General features: G+C 44.0%; 1 protein-coding gene across 2 annotated transcripts in view; it reads left to right on the top strand.

Annotated features, from left to right (window-relative positions):
* Positions 1 to 307: 307 nt before the first annotated feature.
* The window catches only part of slc35f3b (solute carrier family 35 member F3b), a 128559-nt gene continuing 102214 nt past the window's right edge, over positions 308 to 26652 (top strand). Inside the window, exons 1-2 of one of the 2 annotated variants that reach the window (XM_056292188.1) lie at positions 308 to 405; positions 1655 to 1869. In XM_056292188.1, coding sequence (XP_056148163.1) covers positions 308 to 405; positions 1655 to 1869 — 313 coding nt within the window. Of the gene's footprint in view, positions 406 to 1654; positions 1874 to 26652 lie in introns of both variants that reach the window. The other variant, XM_056292187.1, reaches the window with a different exon arrangement.

The raw sequence follows: 26652 nt of genomic DNA, 5'->3' as shown, positions 1-26652 counted from the left end.
GGAACCGGAGGGGTGCGAGCGGTACGTCAGCACGAGCCTCGTTGTGGGTTTGTCCGACGTCGCTGTCCACCCTCGGATGACCGCCGTTCTAGGTCGACAGGGGTTCCACCAGATGGCGCTGTCGCAGCGTGCTGCGGCCGTAACGCACGGCAGCGCGCAGAGCGCAGCGCAGCGCGGGCTGACAGAGGACGCTTGGCCACACGCGTGCGGCGGCGCGAGGGAACAGGACGATGCCGTCTCGCACCCTCAGCCTTTAGGAGCATCTGGGTTCACAGCAGCGGGGCACGCAGCCGAGCGGGGCCACGCCATGTACGGAGACGGAGAGGGCGCGATGTGGGACCGGGTCGGGCGGCCCCGGCGGGACTGTATGTGCTACCTTGGACCCCCGACTAGTCTGATGCCAAAGTAAGAGACGCAAAACTTGTTGCACAGCTTCTTCTTCTTCTTCTTTTCTTTCTGTAGCCATGCATCACTGCATGGCTGCAGATTAAATCACAGTGGAAATGTCTTGTGTAGTATTGTATACCTATGCTTTAACAGCACCGTGTCTCTGTGCGCATGAGTGTGGCTCTGTAAACACAACCCCTTCAACAGTGAATGTTGTGTCGTGATAATAACTGTACACATCTTGTACTAGTCCCGGTGGAGCCATAACAATAACGAGTAATGAGCAAGAGACAACATCTTTACGCAGAAGGGTTGTGTAGTTCTGCTGTTATGAAATCGACCACCTGTGTATGGTTTTGTTGGTCGACATGACAAGTTGTTAGTTGTTGTTGATTTTTTTTGGGGGGGGGTGCATGTTCAAAATTGTGCCAATTTGCTCAGCCGTGGGCATTACGGTGTAGTCAGGGGGTGGCTGGACAATATGCGTCTTTATTTCGCCCGCATGGTGCCAAAAGGGACCTCGAAGCTTGGACACAAATCGCGGAGGAGGAAGAGTGGAGGAATCTACGAGCCCTGCATGACAGGATGATATCGGATGGGTGTCTAGGATGATATCGGATGGGTGTCTAGGACGATATCGGATGGGTGTCTAGGACGATATCGGATGGGTGTCTAGGATGATATCGGATGGGTGTCTAGGATGATATCGGATGGGTGTCTAGGATGATATCGGATGGGTGTCTAGGACGATATCGGATGGGTGTCTAGGATGATATCGGATGGGTGTCTAGGACGATATCGGATGGGTGTCCGTGGGCGCAGTTTCTGTTGCGCTCGGCTGCCTTTCGTGAAGCCTCGCGTGTCACAAGTGTTCCTCCTCCGTCTTTCCAAATCTCCCAGGACGGATTCATCAGATCCCGTCTCATACGTGCCCGTCGTTACCGGCTCTAATAGGGCCTGCACGATGCGCAGCGCACAACAGTAGCAGGACCCGTCAGTTCCGCTTAGCGTCCGCGTGCCCGGTCCTCTGCCAGCGCAGGGGCCGGCGCCGGATGCTGAGCTCTCCGCGCGCCCCGCACGGTGGCGAGCCGCTGGGCAGACTTCCGCATTCCGCCCCAGTGGGGTTTATCATAGCAGGGACTTCACCCTTTTAGCCCCGAAAACGGACAGTTTAGTCTGAGAGCCGAGCTTGGTTGAGGTCTCCCCGTGCGCCCTCTTGCATCACAACCCCCCTGTCGTCTCTCTCTCCCCCTCTCTCTCCCTCCAGCGGGATGCGCAAGTCCCCCGACGTGAGCCCCAGGAGGCTGTCGGACATCAGCCCTCAACTCAGACAGCTGAAATACCTGGTGGTGGACGAGTCCATCAAGGAGGACCTGAAGTCGTCCCGTTCGGTTGAGGACATCAACAGCGCGTCCATAGAGGAGCGGATACTGCGAATCACCGGTTATTACGGGTACCAGCCCTGGAACGCAGTCTACAACAGTAAGTCCGCATGTCGCTCCTCCCTTATGGCAAAGGCAACCTGGCCGGTGAGCAGCATCCAAACACCTGAAGCTGCACCGCTGCACAAACAAGCCGCCCAGATCCCAGATCCCCAGTGTTTGTCCTGTGTCCCGGACAGGAAGGCTGCCACATAACCATGCATACGTTACTATAGTGCAGTGCACAGACCAGTGCAGGCATAAAGTGCATTCAAACACGTGCAACACAGCCCCTCATTCACTGGCAGAGGGGTGAGGGAGGTTTCCTACCTGCTCAGGTAACTTCTCCTGTATCTAGCTGCAGACCTGCAGAGTCCACCTGACGGGAGCGGCTCATATTCTGAGTACAGCACACGAGAGGGGGTCAGCGATAATGTTCCTGGCCTGTTTGACGGCGAAAAGCAGCAGATTAAAACAGTCCTGTGCGGAGAAACCTCCCCCAAAAAACCCGCCACTTTGCAGTGTCACATAACATTTATACAAAAACACAAACGGGAAAAAAGCGCATATTAATCACTCGATCACAATTAAAACACAATTTGTGCAGCAGCACAGATGTCCGGGTCGCCTGCAGAGCAGCGCCAATGGGCGTTACTAATCAACTTTTACACCCCCAATAGGGGGTGCAACGCTAATTTCACCCGTTAAGCACTTTAAAAAAAATAAATTAAATCTCCAAAGTGTTGAAGCAGCCGAGTTACAGTACGCAGCATCCTCAAGATGAGAGAGGAAAAAGGAAATCTTGACTAAACCAGGGAGGCATTAAAACTTGAAAGCAGGACCGGCCCAAAACATTTTGGTGCCCATAAGCAGAATTTGACACCCCGCCCCCCCCGAACCCCACGGTGTCCCAGTGCCACTTTTTGGTACTCATCTGGACCCCCATGGCTGCGGGGCCACACATCTGGCTTATTCCTCGGGCTGTGTAGAACCTGATAATGTAATAAATCCCCGATAATGTAATAACTTCCTGATAATTTAATAAATCCCCAATAATGTAATAACTTCCTGATAATGTAATAAATCCCCAATAATGTAATAACCCTGATAATGTAATAAATCCCCAATAATGTAATAACCCTGATAATTTAATAAATCCCCGATAATGTAATAACCCTGATAATGTAATAAATCGCCAATAATGTAATAACTCTGATAATGTAATAAATCCCCAATAATGTAATAACCCTGATAATGTAATGAAAAAAATGCACTTGAGGCCCTTGAAAATGCAATAAAACCCGATAATGTAATAACTTCCTGATAATGTAATAAAATGATCCAACTGAGAAAAAACATGTGTGGAAGTAGCTTGGAGGTAGCTTTGAGGAAGAGTAGAGCATTCATGCACGTCCAACTTTGACCTGTCGGTGGCGCTAGACCTCTCGAGCTTACGTATCACCACTTGAATCCATTTATGGGTGGTCTGCTGTTAAATTATTACAATACTGGGGAATTATTACATTAGCAGGACCAGGGAAATGAAGGCTAACCTGATAATGTAAAAACGTCCCGTTAATGTAACACATTATTACATTATTGGTAAAAAGTTCATTACATTATTGGGAAATGCACTTTATTACATTATCAGGAAGTTATCACATTATCAGGTTTTATTGCATTTTCGATGGACCCAAGAGCAGATTTTTATTACATTATCGGGGTTATTACATTATTGGGAATTTATTACATTATCAGGTTCTACAGGCTGACACTGCATAAGAACGGAAGGCAAAAACAACACGGAAGTTCAAACAAACAACAACAAAAGGAGCAAAGATATAAAATAGAATTACTAAAAAGTAGTTTAAAGAAGTGATTTAGAAGAGGGTATTTTTGGTTTCATTAATCTAAGCTCCTTGGGCAAGCGGGAGCCCAGAGGCCTTGCTGCAAAAATCCCGGCCACATTTTGTCGAGGCCTAGTACCCATGCATGGGGCTGTTGTGTCATCACTATGGGCACAGAAACTGTGATTACATCTGTGATGACTCGACGCGCTGATGTGTACCATAATTCAGAGTGTGGCTTAAGATGGCAACACACTAGAGGATTTCATTCTAACCCCCGATTTGGCCCCGATTTCAAGCTCCTCGAAAGTCTGCACCGGCCCTGCACTGCAGGGTTTTAAATATTTAAATGAATCGCTGCCCAATCGAACCTTTGAACAGTCTGAGCGGTCATGATTATTTCAAACATGTCTGATTTTTTTTTCCCCAACTGGAATCTGAGCTTGCCCGCAGATGTGTGCATCTCTTTGACTGCAGTCTGAACCACAGGAATTGAATGAGAGGAGAACGGACACTGAACTGTTCGCCGTGGTCATTTGAGTGGGTCAAAAGAAAATGGCGACGGTTGTTAGTTGTTATGGTGACAACACACGTCAGCAGTGTAACAGTCAGAAATATACCTACTGTGTTTTGGGACAGTATTTTGGTTGTAGTATCATATTTGGCCACTGGGTGGCGCGTCATGCGTGTACTGTGACTGGCGCAGCGTCACTCCCAGTCTGTCTATTGCACAGCATAACTTGTGGTACCTTCGCCGGAAGCTACAGGGGAACCGAATTTATTTCGGGTCCAGGGCGGAAGTTGGCTGGCGCTGTCCGTCACTGCCTGGTGCTAGCTAGCTAGCTAGCTAAACTCCGGAGTACAACCCAACACGGTTCAATAGTTCACTTCGTCTGAAAATGGCGAGGACGCCGTCTTCTCTCTTCGGAAACACGTTTAATCCTTCTTCACAGCTGCACAAAACGTTGACATAGGTCCAACATATCACAACAGTTCTTAGTGATAATATTTCCTTTCACTGGCGCGGAGCTCCCACTACCGTTCGCCCCACACAACAACAACAACAACTACTTCCTCATTCCCCCCTCCCTACCAACCAATCAGAGACACAGATCTCGCTCTTAAAGCGGTACACCCTTACTTACCAACAGTAGCGTCAATATGTACCATCATGCATTGCGCTGAAAGAAAAATGGCAGACGGGCGAGCAAGAGGGGGAGCGCAACGAGAGAGCTGCCGTACAAGTGTAAGCAATTTTTTCGGTTTAACTTTGTTGAATGTATTTAATATATCAGATGCTTTTACTCGAGTAAAATGTGTCGTTATTATTACTATGGACGGTCCACGCGATGCTGATCTGGTACGTTTGAACTGCGCGACAGCGATGGCGCGATGAACGGCGCAGGGGAAATGACCTGAACGGTGTCCGAAAGTGTTTTTATTTTATTTTATTTTATTTAGCCTCTGAACTCACTATAGAGTCCGTCACGCAGAACCAGTGAAGGAGCGAGAGGTTTTGGACGCAGCCTTCAAAGAGTCCGGGACTTGCTGTGAGTCGGTTTGTGCCGAGCAGCGGTCGCGGTCCAATTAAAAATGGCCGCCGCTCCGACCGCCCTGCTGCGTTGATTTGAAGGCGTCTGTGATTTGATTTGAATCTGTTTTGCTCTCCGTTTCCACGCTCCGAGCGAATGCACATGTCTGCGACTGCAATCCACGAGTCTTTTGGTAAACGTTTAACTGCCACAAATATTATGTATGTCATTGTTTGATATGTTTTGTTGGCATATATTATTTATGTAGTTTATTTTCAGGGAGATTGATCACGCAGGAAGCGCGTTTACGTGCTGTGTTGCACAAGGACAGATTTAGTTGTTGCATTTTCCTCCGAGAAGAAGCGCGGGGGCGGGAGGAGTTTTTATACTCCGTCTGAAAGTTGGAGTTATAGAAGTGACTAGAAGAACCCCCCCCCCCCCGCTACAATGTAGCGGTTTGGTTCTCCACCCGTCTAAATCTCCCTCCTCTTCATCCTGCCAGCTAACCGCCTTCCCCCTGTCCCTAACCCCCCCCACTCCAACTCCCTCCCCCCAAATGCTCAGAATCATCTGAAATGCCGAGAAAAGTGGTTTTTAGCCATTTTTAGAAAATGCATATTTTGCATAATTATGCATAATAGTTATAATTATTTTAATTTTCTGCTATTTTTCTGGTCCTCTCTGGAACAATACCGACCACCTCCAAAAAAAATTAGGATCACAAGTGCATTTTTGCAAAAATGCATTTATTTTGCATAATGCCAAAACATTTTTTTATATAGGTGGAAAAAAAATCAAAGATGCTCAGAATCATCTGAAATGCCGAGAAAAGTGGTTTTTAGCCATTTTTAGAAAAATGCACATTTTGCATATTTATGCATAATTTTAATTGTCTGGGATTTTTCCCTTACTCTCTGAGACAATACCTACCACCTCCAAAAAGAATTAGGATCATAAGTGCTTTAGTTTTCGGTCCCGCTATCTACACTAACACACACACACACACACACATTACGAAAATATGGGAGTTGATGTTGCATTGCCTGTTTGTTTGTGTTCGGGTGGCTCATTCCCTCTTGGTTGTGTGCAGCCAGCGAGTTCGACGGTGGATTTGATGATGGTGATGTTGAAGTACAAGTAAGATCCATAAATACATCAGTAACAGAGGAGTTATGGTATGGTATATTTCCTGGAGGGAGTGATAAAATGGGTAATGACGGGTCTTTTCCCAGCCAAGGAGGACTTTAAAAGTCTTCTAGGGTGTTCCGGCTTTAGCTATCGAGTCATCTGGGTGTCGTCCCCACAGGACAACCATTAGAGGTAAACTGTAGGTTGTTTATTGTGTTTTGTTTTTGACAGAGTGCATTCTTTCAGAGGCTTTTGTGGTTCTACATAGAACAACGTGTGTGGGAAAATACAGTACTGATGCATGTTAGATCCCACATATCTTTCTTGTGGCCTCTTATGTGTTGCTCATAGTTTTCATGTGCATCTATTTCGGTGGAGGAGAGGGGCTGCAGGTGTTGGGAGGTGGGACACAGACTTGAACACACACTTGTGGCAAATTTGTCATTTATGATAGTAGGACAAGGAGGGGGTAGGAAGCGCTGCATGGGTCCAGTGGCTTAATGGTGACAGGTGCTCTTCAGTATGGTGGGTAGAGAAATATGGAAAAATGACTGAAAACTGAGGCACTCTGTAAACCAAAAAAAAAAAAAAAGGAATTTATTCACCCAAGGGCAAGGCAATAAGACTTTCGTCTTAATCCAAGTCTTTTGTAATTTGTGATATTGGGCTATACAAATAAAATTGATTTGATTAACGCCGCTATCTCCCCGCACCAAAGAGCGATAGGTACCGCCTGTCGACCTTCTGGGCGGGAGTTTAGAGCGGCAGCCAATGAGAGGGCAGAGCGCATGTGCTTCTGAAATAGTCTCCCGTACCTGTTGCACACAAGTAGCTAAGAACATTATGTCGACCGGCGTTCCCGCCAGTGCGAGAAATGGAACGGCAATTAATCGTTGCAGTTTCAAATCATCCAATATTAACCACTTAAGTCTTTGTGTTTACAGAGACGGATAGCTGCTTCAAGAAATAGTAGCTTTCACGTGACCAAGAGACAACAACAGCGGGGTTAAGATTTGGGCCAATCCACTGTTGGGCGTTACAGTGGCTAAAGTCCAAGCGTGTTAATATGTGCTGACAAGTTGTAAGTATCCACTTACATTGGGTAAATACTGAAGGAAAATATACCGAATAAATATTTAGCTAACGGGTGCAACAGAGGGGCGGCACGGTGACGCAGTGATTAGCCGCGGTCGCCTCACAGCAAGAAGGTCCTGGGTTCGAGCCCCGGGGTAGTCCAACCTTGGGGGCCGTCCCGGGTCGTTCTCAGTGTGGAGTTGGCATGTTCACCCCGTGTCTGTGTGGGTTTCTTCCGGGGGGCTCCGGTTTCCTCCCACGGTCCAAAGACATGTAGGTCAGGTGAATCCGCCGTACTGAATTGTTCCTAGGTATGAATATGTGTGTGTGTGTGTGTGTGTGTGACCAGGGTGTCTCCCCGCCTGCCGCCCAAGGACTGCTGGGATAGGCTCCAGCATCCCCGCGACCCTGAGAGCAGGATAAGCGGTTCGGATAATGGATGGATGGAGCGCAACAGAGCAATGGCAGGATAAGAAATAATGTTGCTTTGCTTTTGTGTTGTAGATTTTTATTTATCAAGCACTTAAATGGTATTTTTGTGACTGTGCACCTTTTATCCACAGGTTGAGATGTACACTGCAAGGGGGCCTTTGTCAAGTAAAAGGTTAAACAGCTGCTCCATGGGTAGCCCTTCAAAGAAAAAATGACCTTTGTAGAGTGTAAGGCTTAGCTGCATGTGGGGCATCCAAGTACTCTCTGGGTGCAGTTGAAAGACTTTATACCTGTTTATATTGCAATTTTAATCTCCTTCTTTTGGCTTGTTCCCTGTTTCTCAGGGGTCACCACAGCAGATTTTTGCCCTCCATAGCTACAATATTAATATTACAGTTAATATATTACAATTTTAATAAGTCTTACTATTTTATTGAGTGCTAACAATGTGTAATATGTAAGGGGTCTAGAGTGCCTACGTTATGACCAATTATAAAGTACAAAAAACTATTAGATTTAGGTATAGACAATATACAAGAACAGGTTTAGGAAGGGAATCTCTTAATGTCAGATTTGTACACTTTCAGAGCTTTTCTCTGCTTTGGTTTACCTTATTTTAATGCTCGTCTCAGAGAACAAAAGTTTTTTTCCCCCTTTCTATGATTCTTTCTACCATTTACCCAACCAGGTTAGAAAGCTTCTGGTTACTCATCGAGGTCATTTACACATTTGGCTGCAGGATAGAACCTTGATAATGAGCTGAAACGGCAATTAGTCTTCATATTCTTGTTATTTTCCATTTAATTACCCGATTCTCATGGCTGTCGGGGAAGGGCCGAGAGAAAACTAGCAGACTTTTCGAGCGGCTTGGTTTCTATTTTTTTTGTCAGGGAATGTGTGCTGTTTTTCAAGGACATCTCATCTTTTGAAAGTCCTCTCAGCAGGTTTAAGGCTCCTTCAGCTTGCTCCTTGAGGCGACTGGTGTCAAACTAGTGGTACAGCGGCTAGATCACAAACGTGCGGTTGGCCAGGCCTGCGTTGGCATGAAGGCGGGTTGTCCGTTAATTGTTTGTTGTTTTGAGGGTGTTTCAGGTGCCACGTTGATCAAACCTGAGTGTGCTGAACCAAAGTAGCTCTTCAACATAGTACACAGCTTCTAAGGCAGCATAATTGGCCAGCGCTCACATGCACTTTCAGAGAAATGGCTGTAATAACTGCAGAAATACTAGAAAGCTGGCGGTGAAGGCAGTGAAATTTGAGCGGTAAGAGGCCGAGTGCTTATTTCATAAACGTAAAGGCTGATTTGTCGTTAGACTTTTATGAATTTGCATATGTGACAGCATGGGGAAAGCAGTTCCTTGGCGTGGCAGTGAAAAAGGTGGTTATGTGACCTGCCTTCACTTTGTCACATGGCAGCAAGTCTCAGCTACTTCAGCGTGAAACAGGAGATCATAAATATGACCGATACAATGGAAGCCTCATGAATGAAAGTGTATTTGTGAGGAGGAAAAACAAGATGGAACAGGAGCACTTTTCTCAGTTTGCAACTTGTCGTTCAAAGCTCATAGTGACTATCCTGCTGAGTGGGGCATTTGTTGACTTGGATGCTCAGAAATGTGAAGAAATCCTTTTGCATTTAATGTGGAAAGTGTGCCAGGGTTTGAAGACAAACCCAATCTTTTGTTTGGTGGCGATTTTGACTATACAGCATTTCAACCCTAATTGGGATAAGCGGCTTGGATAATGGATAATAATAATAATATACACCCATAATTAAATAACGCGAATAGGCTTTTAAGTAATGCTGTACATCCTATTAAACTTTTGTTTTCATTAACATATTTTTGATGTTTAATTTTTTTTAGTTAGTTTACAATGATCTAAAAACGATCGAGACACTGGGATGTGTTCAGAAACCTAGACCAGGTAGTGGATATTTTTTGAGTTTTCTGTGGGTACATGTTGATTAAGTGGTTTTAGGTCACCGAGTCTGTCTTGGTGAGCCATGCTGCTGACAACCTTTATCCTCCAGTTTCAAAGTGAATTGCAGAGGATAATGCCCGGCTCATGACTTTTAGATGGGTTTTCATTTTTTATCTTTTTAACGATTTAGTGCCATGTCTTTCTGCAACCGGGGAAAAATATTGTACGGATTTGTGTGGAGACTTACGCATGCGTGTCGACATGCTTTAAAGAGAGGGGGGGGGTTCTGTTGGGCTCGATGCACAAGACACACTAGCAAGGAAATGGAGATTAAGACCTGAAACCAAACAAATGTTGACGCTGCAGGAACAAACCCCTTGATTTCTTTCTTTTCCGCATGACCTGAGCTATTCTGAGTGGGTTGTTTTAAAGATGGAAAAAAAGATCCCGACTTACCTACAAACGTCAAAGATGATATGTGGCCTATATATGAGCTGTTATTAACGCTAACTGCCCCGTTCCTTTAGAGCATCTTTACAGAGAGGTCGTAGCTGGATATCTTGTACTCCGTTTGGTTTTGAAGGTAAAAAATAGAAAACAATTCTATTTTCTAAGACTAGTGCCTTATCTGCTGTATGTCTATGAAACTCACCCATTGGGTTTTTCATGTTCCCAGGAAAAGTAATGCATTTGTTTGACTAACTCTTTGTTCTCTTCCTAATTTACTCGCAGTATCTATCACAAATGCTGCATCCCCTCGGTGCAAATTTAGAGCTTCGCGAGGCATGAAATAAGGTTTGTTTCTATTTTGAGCTCAGGGTTTGGGCATGGTGAAGGGCTCAGTGGAGCAGGTTGGAGCCCCCCGAGAGAGCCTATACACATTTGTGTTATCGGTAATACCTATGAGGCATTATAGTCTGTGGACAGTGTACATCAGGACTCTACAGCTCAGCTGGAGCTAAGAGATAGGGCAGTAAAGTCAGCACCTGCATGCTCGTTTCTCCCACTAAACGTGTCCAGATGAACAGTTATATAACTTTCTGGGATTTCCTTACCTGGATTATCGCACATGCATCAAGACACTCGGCTCCATGCATTTTTTGCGGTCCGCTACTGCTGTGCAACATCTACAAAAACGTAATGTTGTCTTAGTGAATTCGGGGGGCAGCCAGGAACTGCCGCCGCAGCCGGGATGCGAACCCAGGTCGCCCACACCACGGGCGACTGCGCTAAAAGTCAACTAAAGTGTCGACCTGTTAGCCAACCGGCTAGCGAGTCTACTCATCGATGGTCGTTACAGTAACACCCTCCTTCGGGAGGCGCGTCTCCGCGCTTCAGCATACCAACTCCCTCACGCCTCTGGGCGCACGTGCTTCCGATGGCCTCACGGTCTCACCATCCCACTTCTGACACCAATGTAGCGAATTCAGCGGCAGCCGGGAACCGCCTCAGCCGGGATGCGAACCCAGGTCTCCTGCACCACGGGCGACTGCGCTAACCAGTCAACTAAAGGGTCGGACCTTTTAGTGTGTGCAAGTGTAAGCACAACTCGTGTTATTGCAATGCATAGGTCACTGCCACATGCTTATTCGTTTGATTATATAAGATCTACCATGAATTTTAATTCTCTCTATTTCTAGTAGTATTTCACAGTTGTTTGTGGGGAAAAGATCTACATATTGACTATGTTTGCCTCTTGTCAGATTTCACCTGCTCATGCAATTGATGAGATATACAGTGCATCCGGAAAGTATTCACACCCCTTCACTTTCCCCACATTTTGTTATGTTACAACCTTATTCCAAAATGGATTAAATTCCTTTTTTTCTCATCAATCTACATACAATACCCCATAATGACAAACCGAAAAAGGTTTTGTAGAAATTTCTGCAAATTTATTAAAAATAAAAAACTGAAATATTGCATGTACATAAGTATTCACACCCTTTACTCAGTACTTGGTTGAGGCACCCTTGGCAGCGATTACAGCCTCAAGTCTTCTTGGGTATGAAGCTACCAGCTTGGCACACCTATATTTGGGGTATTTCTCCCATTCTTCTCTGCAGATCCTCTCGAGCTCTGTAAGGTTCAATGGGGAGCGTTGCTGCACGGCTATTTTCAGGTCTTTCCAGAGATGTCCAATGGGGTTCAAGTCTGGGCTCTGGCTGGGCCACTCAAGGACATTCACAGACTTGTCCCGAAGCCACTCCTTCGTTGTCTTGGCTGTGTGCGTAGGGTCGTTGTCGTGTTGAAAGGTAAACCTTCGCCCCAGTCTGAGGTCCTGAGCGCTCTGGAGCAGGTTTTCATCAAGGATCTCTCTGTACTTTGCTCCATTCATCTTTCCCTCGATCCTGACTAGTCTCCCAGTTCCTGCCGCTGAAAACCATCCCCACAGCATGATGCTGCCACCACCATGCTTCACTGTAGGGATGGTATTAGCAAGGTGATGAGAGGTGCCTGGTTTCCTCCAGACGTGACGTTTGGCATTCAGGTCAAAGAGTTCAATCTTGGTTTCATCAGACCAGAGAATCTTGTTTCTCATGGTCTGAGAGTCCTTTAGGTGCTTTCTGGCAAACTCCAAGCGGGCTGTCATGTGCCTTTTACTGAGCAGAGGCTTCCATCTGGCCACTCTACCATAAAGGCCTGATTGGTGGAGTGCTGCAGAGATGGTTGTCCTTCTGGAAGGTTCTCCCATCTCCACAGAGGAACACTGGAGCTCTGTCAGAGGGACCATCGGGTTCTTGGTCACCTCCCTGACCAAGGCCCTTCTCCCCCGATTGCTCAGTTTGGCTGGGCGGCCAGCTCTAGGAAGAGTCCTGGTGGATCCAGCCTTCTTCCATTTATGAATGATGGAGACCACTGTGCTCTTCAGGACCTTCAAAGCTGTAGACATTTTTTTGTACCCTTCCCCAGATCTGTGCCTCGATACAATCCTGTCTCGGAGGCCCACAGACAATTACTTTGACTTCATGGCTTGGTTTCTGCTCGGCCATGCACTGTCAACAGTGGGACCTTATATAGACAGGTGTGTGCCTTTCCAAATCATGTCCCATCCATTGAATTTACTACAAGTGGACTCCAATCAAGATGTAGAAACATCTCAAGGATGATCAGTGGAAACAGGATGAACCTGAGCTCAGTTTTGAGTGTCATAGCAAAGGGTGTGAATACTTATGCACATGCAATATTTCAGTTTTTATTTTTAATAAATTTGCAAAAATTTCTACAAAACCTTTTTCACTTCGTCATTATGGGATACTGTGTGTAGATTGATGAGGGGAAAAAAATAATTTAATCCATTTTGGAATAAGGCTGTAACATAACAAAATGTGGGGAAAGTGAAAGGGTGTGAATACTTTCCGGATGCACTGTATATTGATTTATTTAGTGGTGGGAGAGAATATGGGTGTCATCCCTGGATCGCTGTGTGACTTGGGGCCAAGGCACTTTGACAGAGAGTATCACACTGGGAGCAATACCACTCAAGATTCATCACATCTAGACCATGTAACCCTCATTCAGGTCAGGAGACCCCACGGAAACTGAACAAACATGGGCCTTGTCATGGCTATACAACAATAGAAAGGCAGTGAAAAGAGAAAAATAGCACAGTATTTAGATAAACAACACATTGCATTCAGCAGACTGTTCCCTGTAATGTGGTCTGTGTGGAAACATGCAGTTTTGAAAAATTGCTGCGTGTTATTCTGATATGCATAATGTACTCGAAAATGACGTATGCCCAGAGGACACTGTGCGTCATGAAACTGTTAATATTTTATGTAATGGATTAGTTTTTCAGTGGAAGCACATTTGTGATGTACATAGCTAATCCATATGGGGTTCACGCCATGTCTGACAAAAATATACACAGACTGACAAAATCCGACGTAACAAAATGTGATTATTCATTGAACACACAGACCGTCCTTAAAATGTTTGTCTTACTCACAACATTAAATAACTGAAGCTTCACCTCAACGTATGCTAAGGAAGAAACTCTTCTTACCCAGGCTCAGCCTTGTAAAGGGACTTCGAACAGTTCCAGAAGAGGCAAGGATCGCTCAGTGCAATAAATATTTTTCTTCATCCAAAAGGACATGTGGTTATCTATGTGCTCCCCCACTTCTCTGACCTTTACCCACAGAGGAAAAAAACTACTCTTTTTGTTCACCTAAGGATGTGCTCGCTCTTCTGGACAGACTGAATTGGAGGTCATATGATATTCCAAAGACACGTGCACTCTGCTGAATGCAGATACTGTTTATTTCTGGAAAGCTTATGCAAAGGTATGTAGATAAATACTCTGTGGGTGGAGGAGATGTTTAAATATTGTTTTCTTGTCGTTTCAATATGCCACTATGGTTGACTGTTTGGCTTAAGTCATGCTGGTTGTTAAAATATAACTGAGTTTATTTCAGATGGTTGCAATCATTTTTGCTCGTAGTGGGTGCGGGAGTGAAGAGGGTTTTAATTTTCTATTGGTGATGTTGCTTGGTTCCATGTACCCCGTTACATTTTTAATGGGCCACACTGTTTGTCCACATTGGGAGATGGGGTGGAGTGGTGTTCTAGCGTTACGTTTGTTGGGAGTTAGTTGGGATTCCATTGTTTGGGGATGGATGTTTTTCTGTTCATGATGTTCTGTCAGATTTTTTTTTTTACTAATGCCATCATACATTTGAAATACAATACATATAGCACATATTGTATTTCACAGAGTTGTCTGTCTACCTATCTGCTCGTGGTAAACACACTGAGTCTCTCTGCTGCGCTGCAAAACTTTAGATCACAAACTGCTTTTTATCCTGTTATGAGTGATCTCAAAATAGTCTCCCTTAATGTTAAGGGATTTAATAATGTAATAAAAAGGCAAAACATCCTTTCTTTTCTGAAAAAGGAAAAAACAGAAATGGTTTTACTGTCTGAAAGCTGCCTTAATGACTTTGAGCATTTCAAATTGAGAAGGAGCTGGGTGAGCCAGGTGTTCTATTCATCTTATAACACAAGTAGTAGAAGAGTAGCCGTATTAATTCACCGTAGTCTCCCATTTACCTTAGATACAACCTTTAGGGATAGCAATGGTCACTATGTCCTTGTCTCAGGTTATCTTTATGGGGAATAGAAACTCATAGGTTGCATATACTATGGCCCTAATCCATATGAAGCTGCCTTTTACCCTAAGCTTTTATCTGATGTCTCATCAGCATCCACCCTGTATGTTGTGGTGGGGGGCAACTGTGTGTGCTTGACCCATGTGTTGACCAGTCCCCACCTAAGTCTAGCCTGACCCCTTGGAAGAGTCTCAAGCTGAAAGAGTTCTGCCATGACTTAAGAGATGTTTGACACTTGGAGAATAACCAATCCCAGGGGGAGAGACTACACTTTCTTCTTCCAGCCCCATCAGACGTTTTCAAGAATTGGTTTCTTCCTATCATCCAGAATGGTTTTGGATAGGGTGAGGGAGTGTTCAATTGACATATGCTCACTCTGACCACTCTCATGTTAGTTTGAGCATCCGCCCTCCTTACACTGACCCCTTCTGTCACCACTGGAGGACGAACCCCTCTCTATTGAGTAGTCCTCCGTTCTAGAGCTCTGCATGGGCCAAAAACTCCAGCCCTAGCCCGCGGTGTTCAAGCCCTAGCCCAGCCCCAGTCCCACAAAGTCTGCAATTTTTCAGCCCCACTCAAGACCGACACCAATATCTTGCCGTGCTTACTCTTTGATGTATGCTCTCTCTGATACACACACACACACACACACACACACACACACACTACTAAGAGTTAAACTTTTTATAGGCCTCAAACATAACTACCAATGCCACCGAAAATCATGCCCACAAATACTAATACCGACTGTCCATTGCAGAGAAACATAAGCATGCAGTAGAGAATATAGCCAAGCTATGTGATCCAGCAGCAAATAAATAAATAAATAAAGGTTTATGGCCTAGGAACCTTTCTCTGATGTTAAGTATCTTTACAGAAACTGAAAAATAATGTTTCAAAGAACTCCTCGCCAACTGGTTAATGTTAAATGGAAAAAAAAATTAAAATCCATTGAACTGTGTACATGTACTGTGGTCATCATTCACTGTTTATTTGTGAGTGTTGTGATGAAAAAGAATTGCATCCACCCTTGAATGCTTCAGAGATTTCCTCCTCTCTTCCAGCATCCCCCTCAGGCTCAGATTAACAGTGTGGTGCCCTAGGGTAACCACACTTGAAGCGCCCCCCCCTCCCCCCTACTTTACTCATAAAAAAGTTAAATTTTTTATGGGTATAAAGACCATAGATTTACATGAACTTATAGCTAAATTACAGGCTCAACACACCTACTACAGAAAAATGTAAGAAAGCCCCAACCAAACAACCTTGTACCATAGATAGACATGGGCCTACAAATGCCATACTAGCCCTTACACTGATGCTCAAATCTGAATGCAATTCACATACCAATATAACATATCATGTTACATATCATTATTTGCACCATAAATGGCCTTTATGAGGCCTATATGCAAAACTATTAAAGATTATGTCTAAAAAAATCACACCCATATACCAAGGAAGGTGCACCCAAATAACAACTGTTGCAAGCAATCACTTCAGCCGTTGAATGATCATAGAGTGCCAGTAGGGATGGTATTAGCAAGTTATACACAGACACACACACACACACAATCAGAGTGTGGTAGGACATCTGTAAATGTTGTTTTAGAGGAAGGTGCGCCTCATTCCTGACCCGCTCTCATAGGGAGCCAGGCCTCCCTTCCCAATATTTTTGACTCGTAGCATGACAATGGGGGCACGTGTGATTGGAGACTTATACCACGATAGGGCACTAATGACTTTTCAACAACTACAGTCATAATTCACTATACCTAAAGAATGTTTTTATGTTTTTCTCCAGATTCTACATTTTATTAGATGTAAGAGTTTACTTCCTCCACACCCAGTCATGTACAATGTTGTAGAGAGGTTCCTTATTGATCGAAAAGGTATCACCCATTTATTTCCACCTCCTATGCATTGCTATACTCTCTCAGCCTAGGTGATATCACAAGCATTGAATAGAAATAGGAGAAAGTTCTTGACACTGAATATATTGAGGATGATTGGCAGGAGGCCATTAAAGTGTTTAGGTCCACCTTTACAGATAATGGACTGAAAGACACACAGAACAAAATACTACACCATCTACATATAACTCCTTACATATGAAACAAGATGGACTACCAGGCCTCACCCCTGTGTAATAAGTGTCAAAGAGGGATTGGAACATGTTATCATTACTTTTGGCAGTGTAAATTGATAAAAAGATTTTGGGGTACAATTTCTCAGGAACTGAGTGGCATCTTTCGAGTAAAGGTTAAGAGAGACACATGCCTTTTTATTATTGTCCTTCCCTCAAAGGAGGTGACTTAAATTCATTGACAGTATATAACAAATTACCATTATTGGCCAGAAAATGTATTTTGATTAACCGGATCAAGGATTAGCCACCTACTGCCACATTGTGGTACAGGAGGATATTCAGGGTCCTCCCTCGTGAAAGAATCGGCTTAATACTGAAGGGTAATGAGAAGGTCTTTACTGATATGTGGTCTCCTTTGCTTGACTACTAACCTGGGGAATTGACTCGGTTAGTGCTGAGGGGCCAAACCCATCCAGAATAAACTTAGGAGTGTCCTTCTCTTCTATGTTGTTGCTTAAATACTTCTGTTTTACTGTTTTAACTCAGCTTAATTTTACTTCATGTATCACCGTATGCTATTGTGACATGTTAAAGCTGATGTGACTATTAGATATGGCTACACTAATCAATAATGTGTCTGTATGTAGGGCAATATGGTGGAAAGCTTCTATGTGTAATGTCATGGTGAGGGAGTGGGCGGTCAGCTGGAAGATTTCTCTGTTGAGAATGGATGATGGCACTATTTTTTAAATTATCATTTTTATTTGATTTTTTTTTCTCCATTTCTAGCTGTGTTATTGACATGATGGCAAAATGTATAACTTTTGTTTCTATTAAAACAAATTTGAATATTTCATATTTTGTGTCTACCCGTTAAGATCCTATGGGATTTTAAACGAGCATTCTGGGAGACCCATAAGATTCAACACATTTACACACAAGTAAAAACCTTATGTATTAATAATGGTCCCAAACTAATGTAGACGTTAATTATGTTCCACCTCAAATGTTTATGCCATGTTGTTTAAATGGTGCAAGCAACGCTTGGACTATTTCCAAACAACAGTAGCACCAGCATCTGTTACGTAACACCCCATTTATAATTGAGAAGTATGCATAGATCACCAGACACTTGCTCCTAAAATTACTGGATGCACCCAGTGACTTCAGGACCAGCAGCTCGGCTGTATCGCTTTGAAAAATATACTCCTTATACTTTCCATCCCACTCTTTCATCTGCTCCTTCTCTGCTATCGGTATCTACCATGGTGGTATAGATTACCATGGGCAGGGTGGTGGGTACAGAGGCGCAAAGGAGCTGCTCGGAGGCTTGAAATGATAATAGGGAGAAGCTCAGTTTTAAGTCTGCAGCAGAATGGCTCACAGACGACACCTCTGGGATTCTTCACTTCAGGTGAAACTCAGATGGAAATCCAGGCGTGTGGCACATTTTGAGTACTTTTTGATTTATCTGGGTTTTGTTCCGTTGGTTTCGGTTAGGCTTAGGGTTTTGATGCTGCATGTGTACCTCTTGAACATCTTGAGAGAGTGATGCAATGAACGAATTAAGTGCCCTGGGACTGTTCCACGTGTACTGAAATTCAAATTTCAACTGTCCCACTCTTAGAACATGCACACACACACACAAACAAACACACACAACTACACAGAAAGGGAATGGAGGGAAGAAAAGACTGTCTTGTTTTTTTTCTTTCTCCTCTATCTGACGAGTCCATCTGCAAGGCTGAGTGTTCACTCTTCCCCGTAATGGGAATCCCTCCAGTTTAACGCCAGATCCTATCCTACCCTCATCCCCTTTCCACTCCTGACTCCCTTTCTTGCCAGTTAATTAGAAATTGTGGAATAATGTCTCCCACCTCTCTGTGATTAATCTGAGGTCTGCCATGGCCATTCACAATGCACCGGAGTCCACAGCAGCCACAATGCAGTGAGAAACAGGCTCTGTGAAGAGAGTGTGTGAATGGATATGTGGAAAGAGGCACTATACTGAGAGATCGAGTATTTGCTGTGACCAATTTATTCTGCATTTATTGAGATTCCTTTTTAGATTTATGTAGATCTTCACACAAACTCAAAGCCTTTAACCAGTGCTTTAGGCTGCCTGCTGATTAAAAGGTTTTGATATAGATCAGCATCGCAGCCACACTGAGCCAAGTTTCTACAAACAGCACAATCTGATATAGGGTGTCCATTTCTTAAAGTAGTGTCTGTTTCTAGCGTATGGCAAAAAAAACAAACAAAACAAAAAAAAACATGAAAAAATGAAGAGGACGGTATTTTTTTGCACTTCTGTCAGCTATGAAGTGTTCCGGTGAAAAACAAAAGAGAAGTCCAAGTTCAATATCTCCTCAGCTCTGTCTTATCGGCTCATCTTATCGCTGCTCATGCAAACCCGCCGCACACCATTACAAAGTTCAGCCCAGCACCGTTTGTTAACTTTAATCCTTTTCTCGTTGTGATTTTTTTTTTCATTCACTTTCAAAGACCTCTTCTTTCATCGCCTATCGGTCTAGGTTTGGTCATTGCATCCCTGGCTCCGGTCTCCTGTCAGCGCCCTCTTCGTATTTCCATTTGAATACTAGTCCCTTGGCTTTATTGTGCTTGAGAGGACTGTCACACTAAACCTCAGTGCATGGCCAAGGAGAATGCCACCTCATTACTGCTCTCCTGCCTGCCAGAGGTATTACCAGTTCCATCCAATGACATCTACCCATCCACGTTAGTCGACACATCTTCTTGGTAGGGGATTGGAGTGTAGGTCCAATTCGGGACAACCATGCAGTAAGAAAACAAAGTACTACTACCTAGAAATACAAGTTGTGATGCCTTTAATGGTCCAATATGGAGTCAGCGCAACCTGTTTGTATGACTCTAGTCCCACTGCTGGCTTTAACCAAGTTTATTTTAATCTATTTGCAGATTCTATACATATAAATATATACAATCTGTACGCACGGGACAAGATTTTGGTGTCGGAAGCGTTCGGGTTTCTCTTTCTCTTTAGTATTATTACCCCCCCCCCTCTTTTTCTCCCCAATTGTACATGGCCAATTACCCCACTCTTCTGAGCCGTCCCGGTCGCTGCTCCACCCCCTCTGCCGATTCGGGGAGGGCTGCAGACTACCACATGCCTCCTCCGATATGTGGAGTCGCCAGCCACTTCTTTTCACCTGACAGTGAGGAGTTTCACCAGGGGGACGTAGCGCGTGGGAGGATCACGCTATTCCCCCCCAGCCCCCCCCCCCGGAAAAGGTGCCCCGACCAGCCAGAGGAGGCGCCGGTGCAGCGACCAGGACACATACCCACATCCGGCTTCCCACCCGCAGACACGGCCAATTGTGCCTGTAGGGACGCCCGACCAAGCCGGAGGTAACACGGGGATTCGAACCGGCGATCCCCGTGTTGAAAGGCAACGGAATAGACCACTACGCTACCCGGACGCCTAGTCCGAGTAGTATTGACCAATCACTCTTGAGTAGGCGGTGATTTCTACAGGAGCGCACATTGGTTGCATGCTGGTAACAGTCCGTGTGGGGAGCAAGAGGTGGAATGCATTGGCCGAAATGTCATCTGGGACCTAAACACCTACCAAAGGTGTTGATGTTTGTGTGTTTCGTGGAGAAATGGTCGATTCTTGTCGACTGTTTGTGAAACAGTATGGCCATAGAGGTCATTTCTCCACTCCAACTCCATTCTCGCGTCTTAAGTTGCTAATCCAGCTGTAAACAGTGACGGGCACATGGAAGAGGAAGTCTTCATAGGAAATGGAATCGAGCAGCCAGCAGCTGTACTGGAAGCCCCGAAATATCGGCCGTTTCTGTTTGTGTTTATGAATTTGGCTATGACTGTTTGCTAAATTGCCATTCCCTTTGGCAATATCTCTCAAATACCTGTTAAATATCATTGTTGCCATTTGTTATTGTACATTTAAAAAAAAATAAATATTGGCCATCCTCCCCAGAGCCTATGGGTTCCAAGACTGGGTTTATTTAAATTCAATATAGTTCTATTATATTTTGAAGCCGTTGGCATTTACTTTGTTTTGTTGGTGTCTTGAAATATCTCGTCAGCTGCACATCCTTATAACAAAATGATACAAACACGGCTTCGGTTGGTTCTCTTGATAAACATGCGTTGGCTTGCAGAGGCACAAATTGATAGTGGCTAAAATATGCAGAGTAGCAATAAAGAATTATATATCAATAACAGAGAATACTTAATAGATAGAAAATAGCGAACAATGTAGTCAACAGTTTTAGACTGGGACTTCAACTGACCCCGACATTATGGTCACGTGTTTGATATTTTGTTGGCCAGTCTCTCCTGTGTTTGACCACACCAGCATGAGGAGAATGCTCCGACACAACAGTCTGTGTAGGAGTATGACTAGCAGGGAAAATCACTCGATTACTCTTGGACTTCGAAGAGCAATGTTTTGTCACTGCAATACTGCGGCCTGGATAACTGGATCTCTATTGCTGCGGTCACATACTTGTATACTAGATAAGTGTGATTGATTGATTTTACGCAGACAAACAGGTTTTCAGAAAAATAGCCGTAGCATCTTCTGGGAAAGAAGGATTAAGGGACAGAAGCATGAATGTCAATTTTAAGAAGCTACGTGGCGTGGTATAAATCAGTCCAATCCCTATCAATAAATAAAAACACAGCAAGTTAATAGTCCATCACATCATGGCTTGACACACCAGGGATAAAGCTATAAAGCTAAGAGCCGTAAAGAAATAATGGATGATACTAGGGACAGGATATGCATAATGGAAATGACTGCTGCACAAAGCACATTTGCATCCATAGACATACAATGGATGATACACTGATGAGCCAAAACATTATGACCACATGTCTAATATGCTGTTGGTCCTCCATGTACCACCAAAACAGTGCCAACCCGCATACCCCTGAAGGTGTCCTGTGGTATTTGGCACCAAAACATTAGCAGCAGATCCTTCAAGTCCTGTAAGTTGTGAGGTGGAGCCGCTGTGGATCGGACTTGTCGGTCCAGCTCATCCCACAGATGCTGGATTGGATTGAGACCTGGGGAATTTGGAGGCCAGGGCAACGCCTTGAACACTTCATCTCTTTCCTCAAACCATTCCTGCACAAGGTGTGCAGTGTGGCACACCTGATGAAAGAGGCCACTGCCATCAGGGAATACCATTGCCATGAAAGGGTGTACCTGGTCTACAGTGATGTTTAGATAGGTGGCACGTGTCAAATTGAGGTCCACGTGACTGGCTGGACCCGTGTTTTCTCAGCAAAACATTGCCCAGAGCATCACACTCCCTCCATTGGCTTGTCCTCTCCCCACAGTGCATCCTGCTGCCGTCACTTACCCAGGTAACCAGCATACATGCACATGGCCATCCACGTGATCTAAAAGAAAACGGGACTCATCGGAGCTTGTGACCTTCCACTGCTCCAAGGTCAAGGTGCAATGCTTATGTGCCCATTGTAGGTGCTTTTGACGGTAGACGGGTGAGTCATCATGAGCACTCTGACCAGTCTGCAGCTATGCAGCCTCATACACGGCAGGGTTTGATGCACCGTGTTGTGACACATTCCTCCCATAGCCGTCAAAGTTTCTGGGACTTGTGCATCAGTAGACATTCGGTCGGTTAGGACCAGATGGAATAGCCTTCGTTGGCCTTGTGCATCAATGAGCCTTGGGCACCTAACACCCTGTCACCGGTTTCTTTGTTTGTCCCTGCTCGGACCACCAGGTCAGTAGGTACTCACCGCTGCTGACCGGGAGCACCCCACAAGCCTCGCTGTTTCGGTGACAGTCTGACCCGGACGTCTGGCCATAACAATTTGGCCCTTGTCAAAGTCACTCAGGTCTTCACTCCTGCCCATTTCTTCAGCATCCAACCCGGACCTTGACACGTGCCCTTGTTTGGAGATGATCAATGGTATTCGGGTTCACTTGTGAGCGGTCATAATGTTTTGGCTCATCGGTATAGCCAGACAATTTCAGGATTTTATCACAAGAACGCACAGCCCATGTTTGTACACATGCCTAATAAAGACTGCAGCCATATTTTTGTTTGAATCAGCACCCTGGATACTGATTAGTGGTCCTTCGGTGCTCCTTGTGAGGTTGTCAGTGGATGACTGCAACTTGCTTTTTGATTGGAGGCTGTAATTTTGTGAATATAAAATGATGCAGAAGTGGTTTTCTTTCATCTATAATGTTTGAAACCATTTTGTTAGTTTGCAATTTTGTATTCGTTTACCCAGAGAATGTAGGATTCATTACTGGTATGTAATTGTGTAATTGTGTCACTTACTTACATAAAATCTCAAACTGTATTTTTTAGAACTTTGGTAAATATCTTACCCTGTGGTGGTCGGCCACATGTTCATGAAATGGTAGATGGTAAAAAGTAAAAGAATAATAGTAGTAAACAACCGACTCCGCTATGTTGCAGTACACGGCGTTACTCTGCCGTTCCAGTGGGCATTTCATATTAGGATTACATGCGGTCCAGATACAAGAGATCGCTGGTAGCAAAGAAGGGCTAAACCACAATTACATATATTTTCTCTTCGGCAGCTTTTCTTGATCGAGAATGTTGTTTTTTTTCTTCTTTTCTTTCTCTCAGCTCTGTGTGGCTTTAGGCTTCAACCTGTACCCATGCACTTTAAAATATTAATGAAAAATATTGCTAAAATGGCTAGAGTAATTTAATCATATCTGCTTTGTGTGCCATAAATCTTCCACACCGCAGAAGCCGTAATGACTGATGCAGTCTTGAGACACACTGATTATATTGTTGACTTGCTGTGTTTTCTTTGCTGGGAAATTAAACCTTTAAGATGCGTCTGACAACCTCGCCCTGCAACCAGGACAGCAGGGTTTTGTGTATGTGCTGCAGTAAAGATAATGGCGACAGATTTAATATCACCATGGCCTGGAAACCACATTTTTGAATCTAAGAAGGTCTGTGGATCCACCAGGGATTTTTGTGTCTATCTAAACCAGTGGTTCTCAACCTTGTTGGGGTCCTGGACCCCCTGCGTATTTTTGATCTACCCTGAGGACCCCTCCAGCAGATCTTGGGGGAGGGGGGTTGCAATTTGATAGAAACAGTAGAAACTGCATTTTAAATTGCATTATAGCATTTATTCACTCTTTGGGGCAAAAATAAGAGCTTTCAGTTGTAACTTAGATATAGTTAACAAAACAGAATTCTTATGCAGCAACTTTCAGATATATGTAACAAAACAGAATATGTATTCAGTAACTTTCAGATATATGTAACAAAACAGAATATGTATTCAGTAACTTTCAGATATATGTAACAAAACAGAATATGTATTCAGTAACTTTCAGATATATGTAACAACACAGAATATGTATTCAGTAACTTTCAGATATATGTAACAAAACAGAATATGTATTCAGTAACTTTCAGATATATGTAACAAAACAGAATATGTATTCAGTAACTTTCAGATATATGTAACAAAACAGAATATGTATTCAGTAACTTTCAGATATATGTAACAACACAGAATATGTATTCAGTAACTTTCAGATATATGTAACAACACAGAATATGTGTTCAGTAACTTTCAGATATATGTAACAAAACAGAATATGTATTCAGTAACTTTCAGATATATGTAACAGCAGAATTTTTATGCAGTAACTTTTAACTATGCTATAATGCAATTTAAAATGCAGTTTCTACTGTTTCTATCAAATTGCAACCCCCCTCCCCCAAGATCAGGTGGAGGGGTCCTCAGGGTAGATCAAAAATACGCAGGGGGTCCAGGACCCCAAAAAGGTTGAGACCCACTGCTCTACACTAACTGCATGTATGGACACGTGGGAGGGTGTGACGGCCAGCGCTGAGTCACGTGACACAAGTTAAAGCGGGAAGAGACGAGTAGAGGAGAAATGGCAGAGCGTGCAGGGGGGAAAAAGCTACTCAACCTATTTGGATTTTTCCAAAACAGAAGGAAGGGTAAGAATTGATCCTATGTAGTAACTTTTCAGTAACGGTTGAAATAGCCTGTTGATATATGACGTGAATTGGATTCGGCGCCTACAATCACGATGAAGAGCAATTGTCTTCATCGTGATTGTAGGCGCCGTTTATCTAGTCTGATCCCTTTAGCAGGTTTTTCTCGTAATCACATGTCCATAAAACAAACTAAAGAGGGTAACGACTCCTTCATACTGAGTACTAATTGCTACTAATATTTTTAACATCCGTCCATCCATCATCCAAACCGCTCGTCCTGCTCTCAGGGTGGCGGGGATGCTGGAGCCTATCCCAGCAGTCACTGGGCGGCAGGCGGGGAGACACCCTGGACAGGCCGCCTGGTCATCATCACAATTCATGATTAGTCTGGAGAATAAACGACAGTTTTTGAGGTACACATTTCAGTTTTTCGACGATTAAGATGTGTACTTTGAATGTAAATAAGGTGCCAGAGTGCGTTTTTAAAAAAAAAAGCATCAAAAGAGAGCTTGTTTATCAAAAAAATGTCCTGGGGAGGATCCCCCCGGACCCCTCTACAGAAGGCCGGGCTTAGCCCCGGATGTCCTCAAATCCTGGACACGCCCCTGGCTAAAGCTACACTTCTGATTCGATTAATACCCTGAATACCGATTAGGGTAACACTTCAGTATGGGGAACATAAAAAAACTTAATTACTAGTGAATTAGTAATGATCAAGATGTCACTTTAGTATGGGGAACATATTCTAAGTAACAAAAACTTAATTTACAGTAATTTAACACTATGAACACTTGTAGTTTTGTGTGTTGTTATGTAAGAACAGAGCATATTCATTAAGTGTTAGTAAGGGAGAATAACTCTTCTTGTGGTACTACCACCTTATAAAGGCCATACTAAGCAAAGCATATTGAGATGGTACTACTAATAAGCAATACTTCTGAGGTTATATAGGGAAAACTCATAGTTAATGGCTTACTGGTTGTATAATAAGGCCATTCAGAATAAGGCATTAATGAGTACGTAATAATGACCAATGAAGAGCCAATAGGTTGCTAATTTGCATGCTAATAAGCACCTAATTAATGGTGACTACGTTCCCCATACTAAAGTGTTACCCTGATGGGTAGTCTTCTGGTAATCTGCATAGTTCTTTCAATGGACGACTGCAACGACGGCTGCAAGGCGTTGTTATCTAACTCTGGGTGCTTAACTATGACAGTTTAGCTGTTAGGTGGGTGGAAAGGAGTGTTGGACTGCTGATTATAACCAGTGTGTACAGTACGTGTAGTATGATTATAATCAGTGTGTACAGTATATTTAGTATGGTCTCTTGGCAACACAAAACAAACAAACAAAACAACCAGCAAGAAGCTGAGCTGCTCCTTAATGTGTGCTCTCAGCCAGACCCGTATATCCTCTGTTCCGACAGGCAGACTGTTATATGGATGATTTAACGTTGTTTTCCTCTTTTCTGACTAAGAAAGAACCTTGCGATCGTCTGCTGCTCACACCCCCTATCTCGTCCTTTACCTCCCTCGCCGGCTGTCGTCTTGATTTTGACATAATGTAGATATACTGCCAAACATTTGTGTGCCAAACTCAGATTAAAACCAGGTCATTCAAACTCCCTCTGCCTCTCTGCCACACTCGTTTCCCACTTTTTCTCATTCTCTCCCTCCGGCGGCTTTTTTCT

This window comes from Lampris incognitus, chromosome 13 (genome assembly GCF_029633865.1).
Source record: "Lampris incognitus isolate fLamInc1 chromosome 13, fLamInc1.hap2, whole genome shotgun sequence".
Classification (NCBI taxonomy): Eukaryota; Metazoa; Chordata; class Actinopteri; order Lampriformes; family Lampridae; genus Lampris; species Lampris incognitus.
The sequence above is the reverse complement of the archived record's forward strand: the minus strand, read 5'-3'. Positions and strand labels throughout refer to the sequence as shown.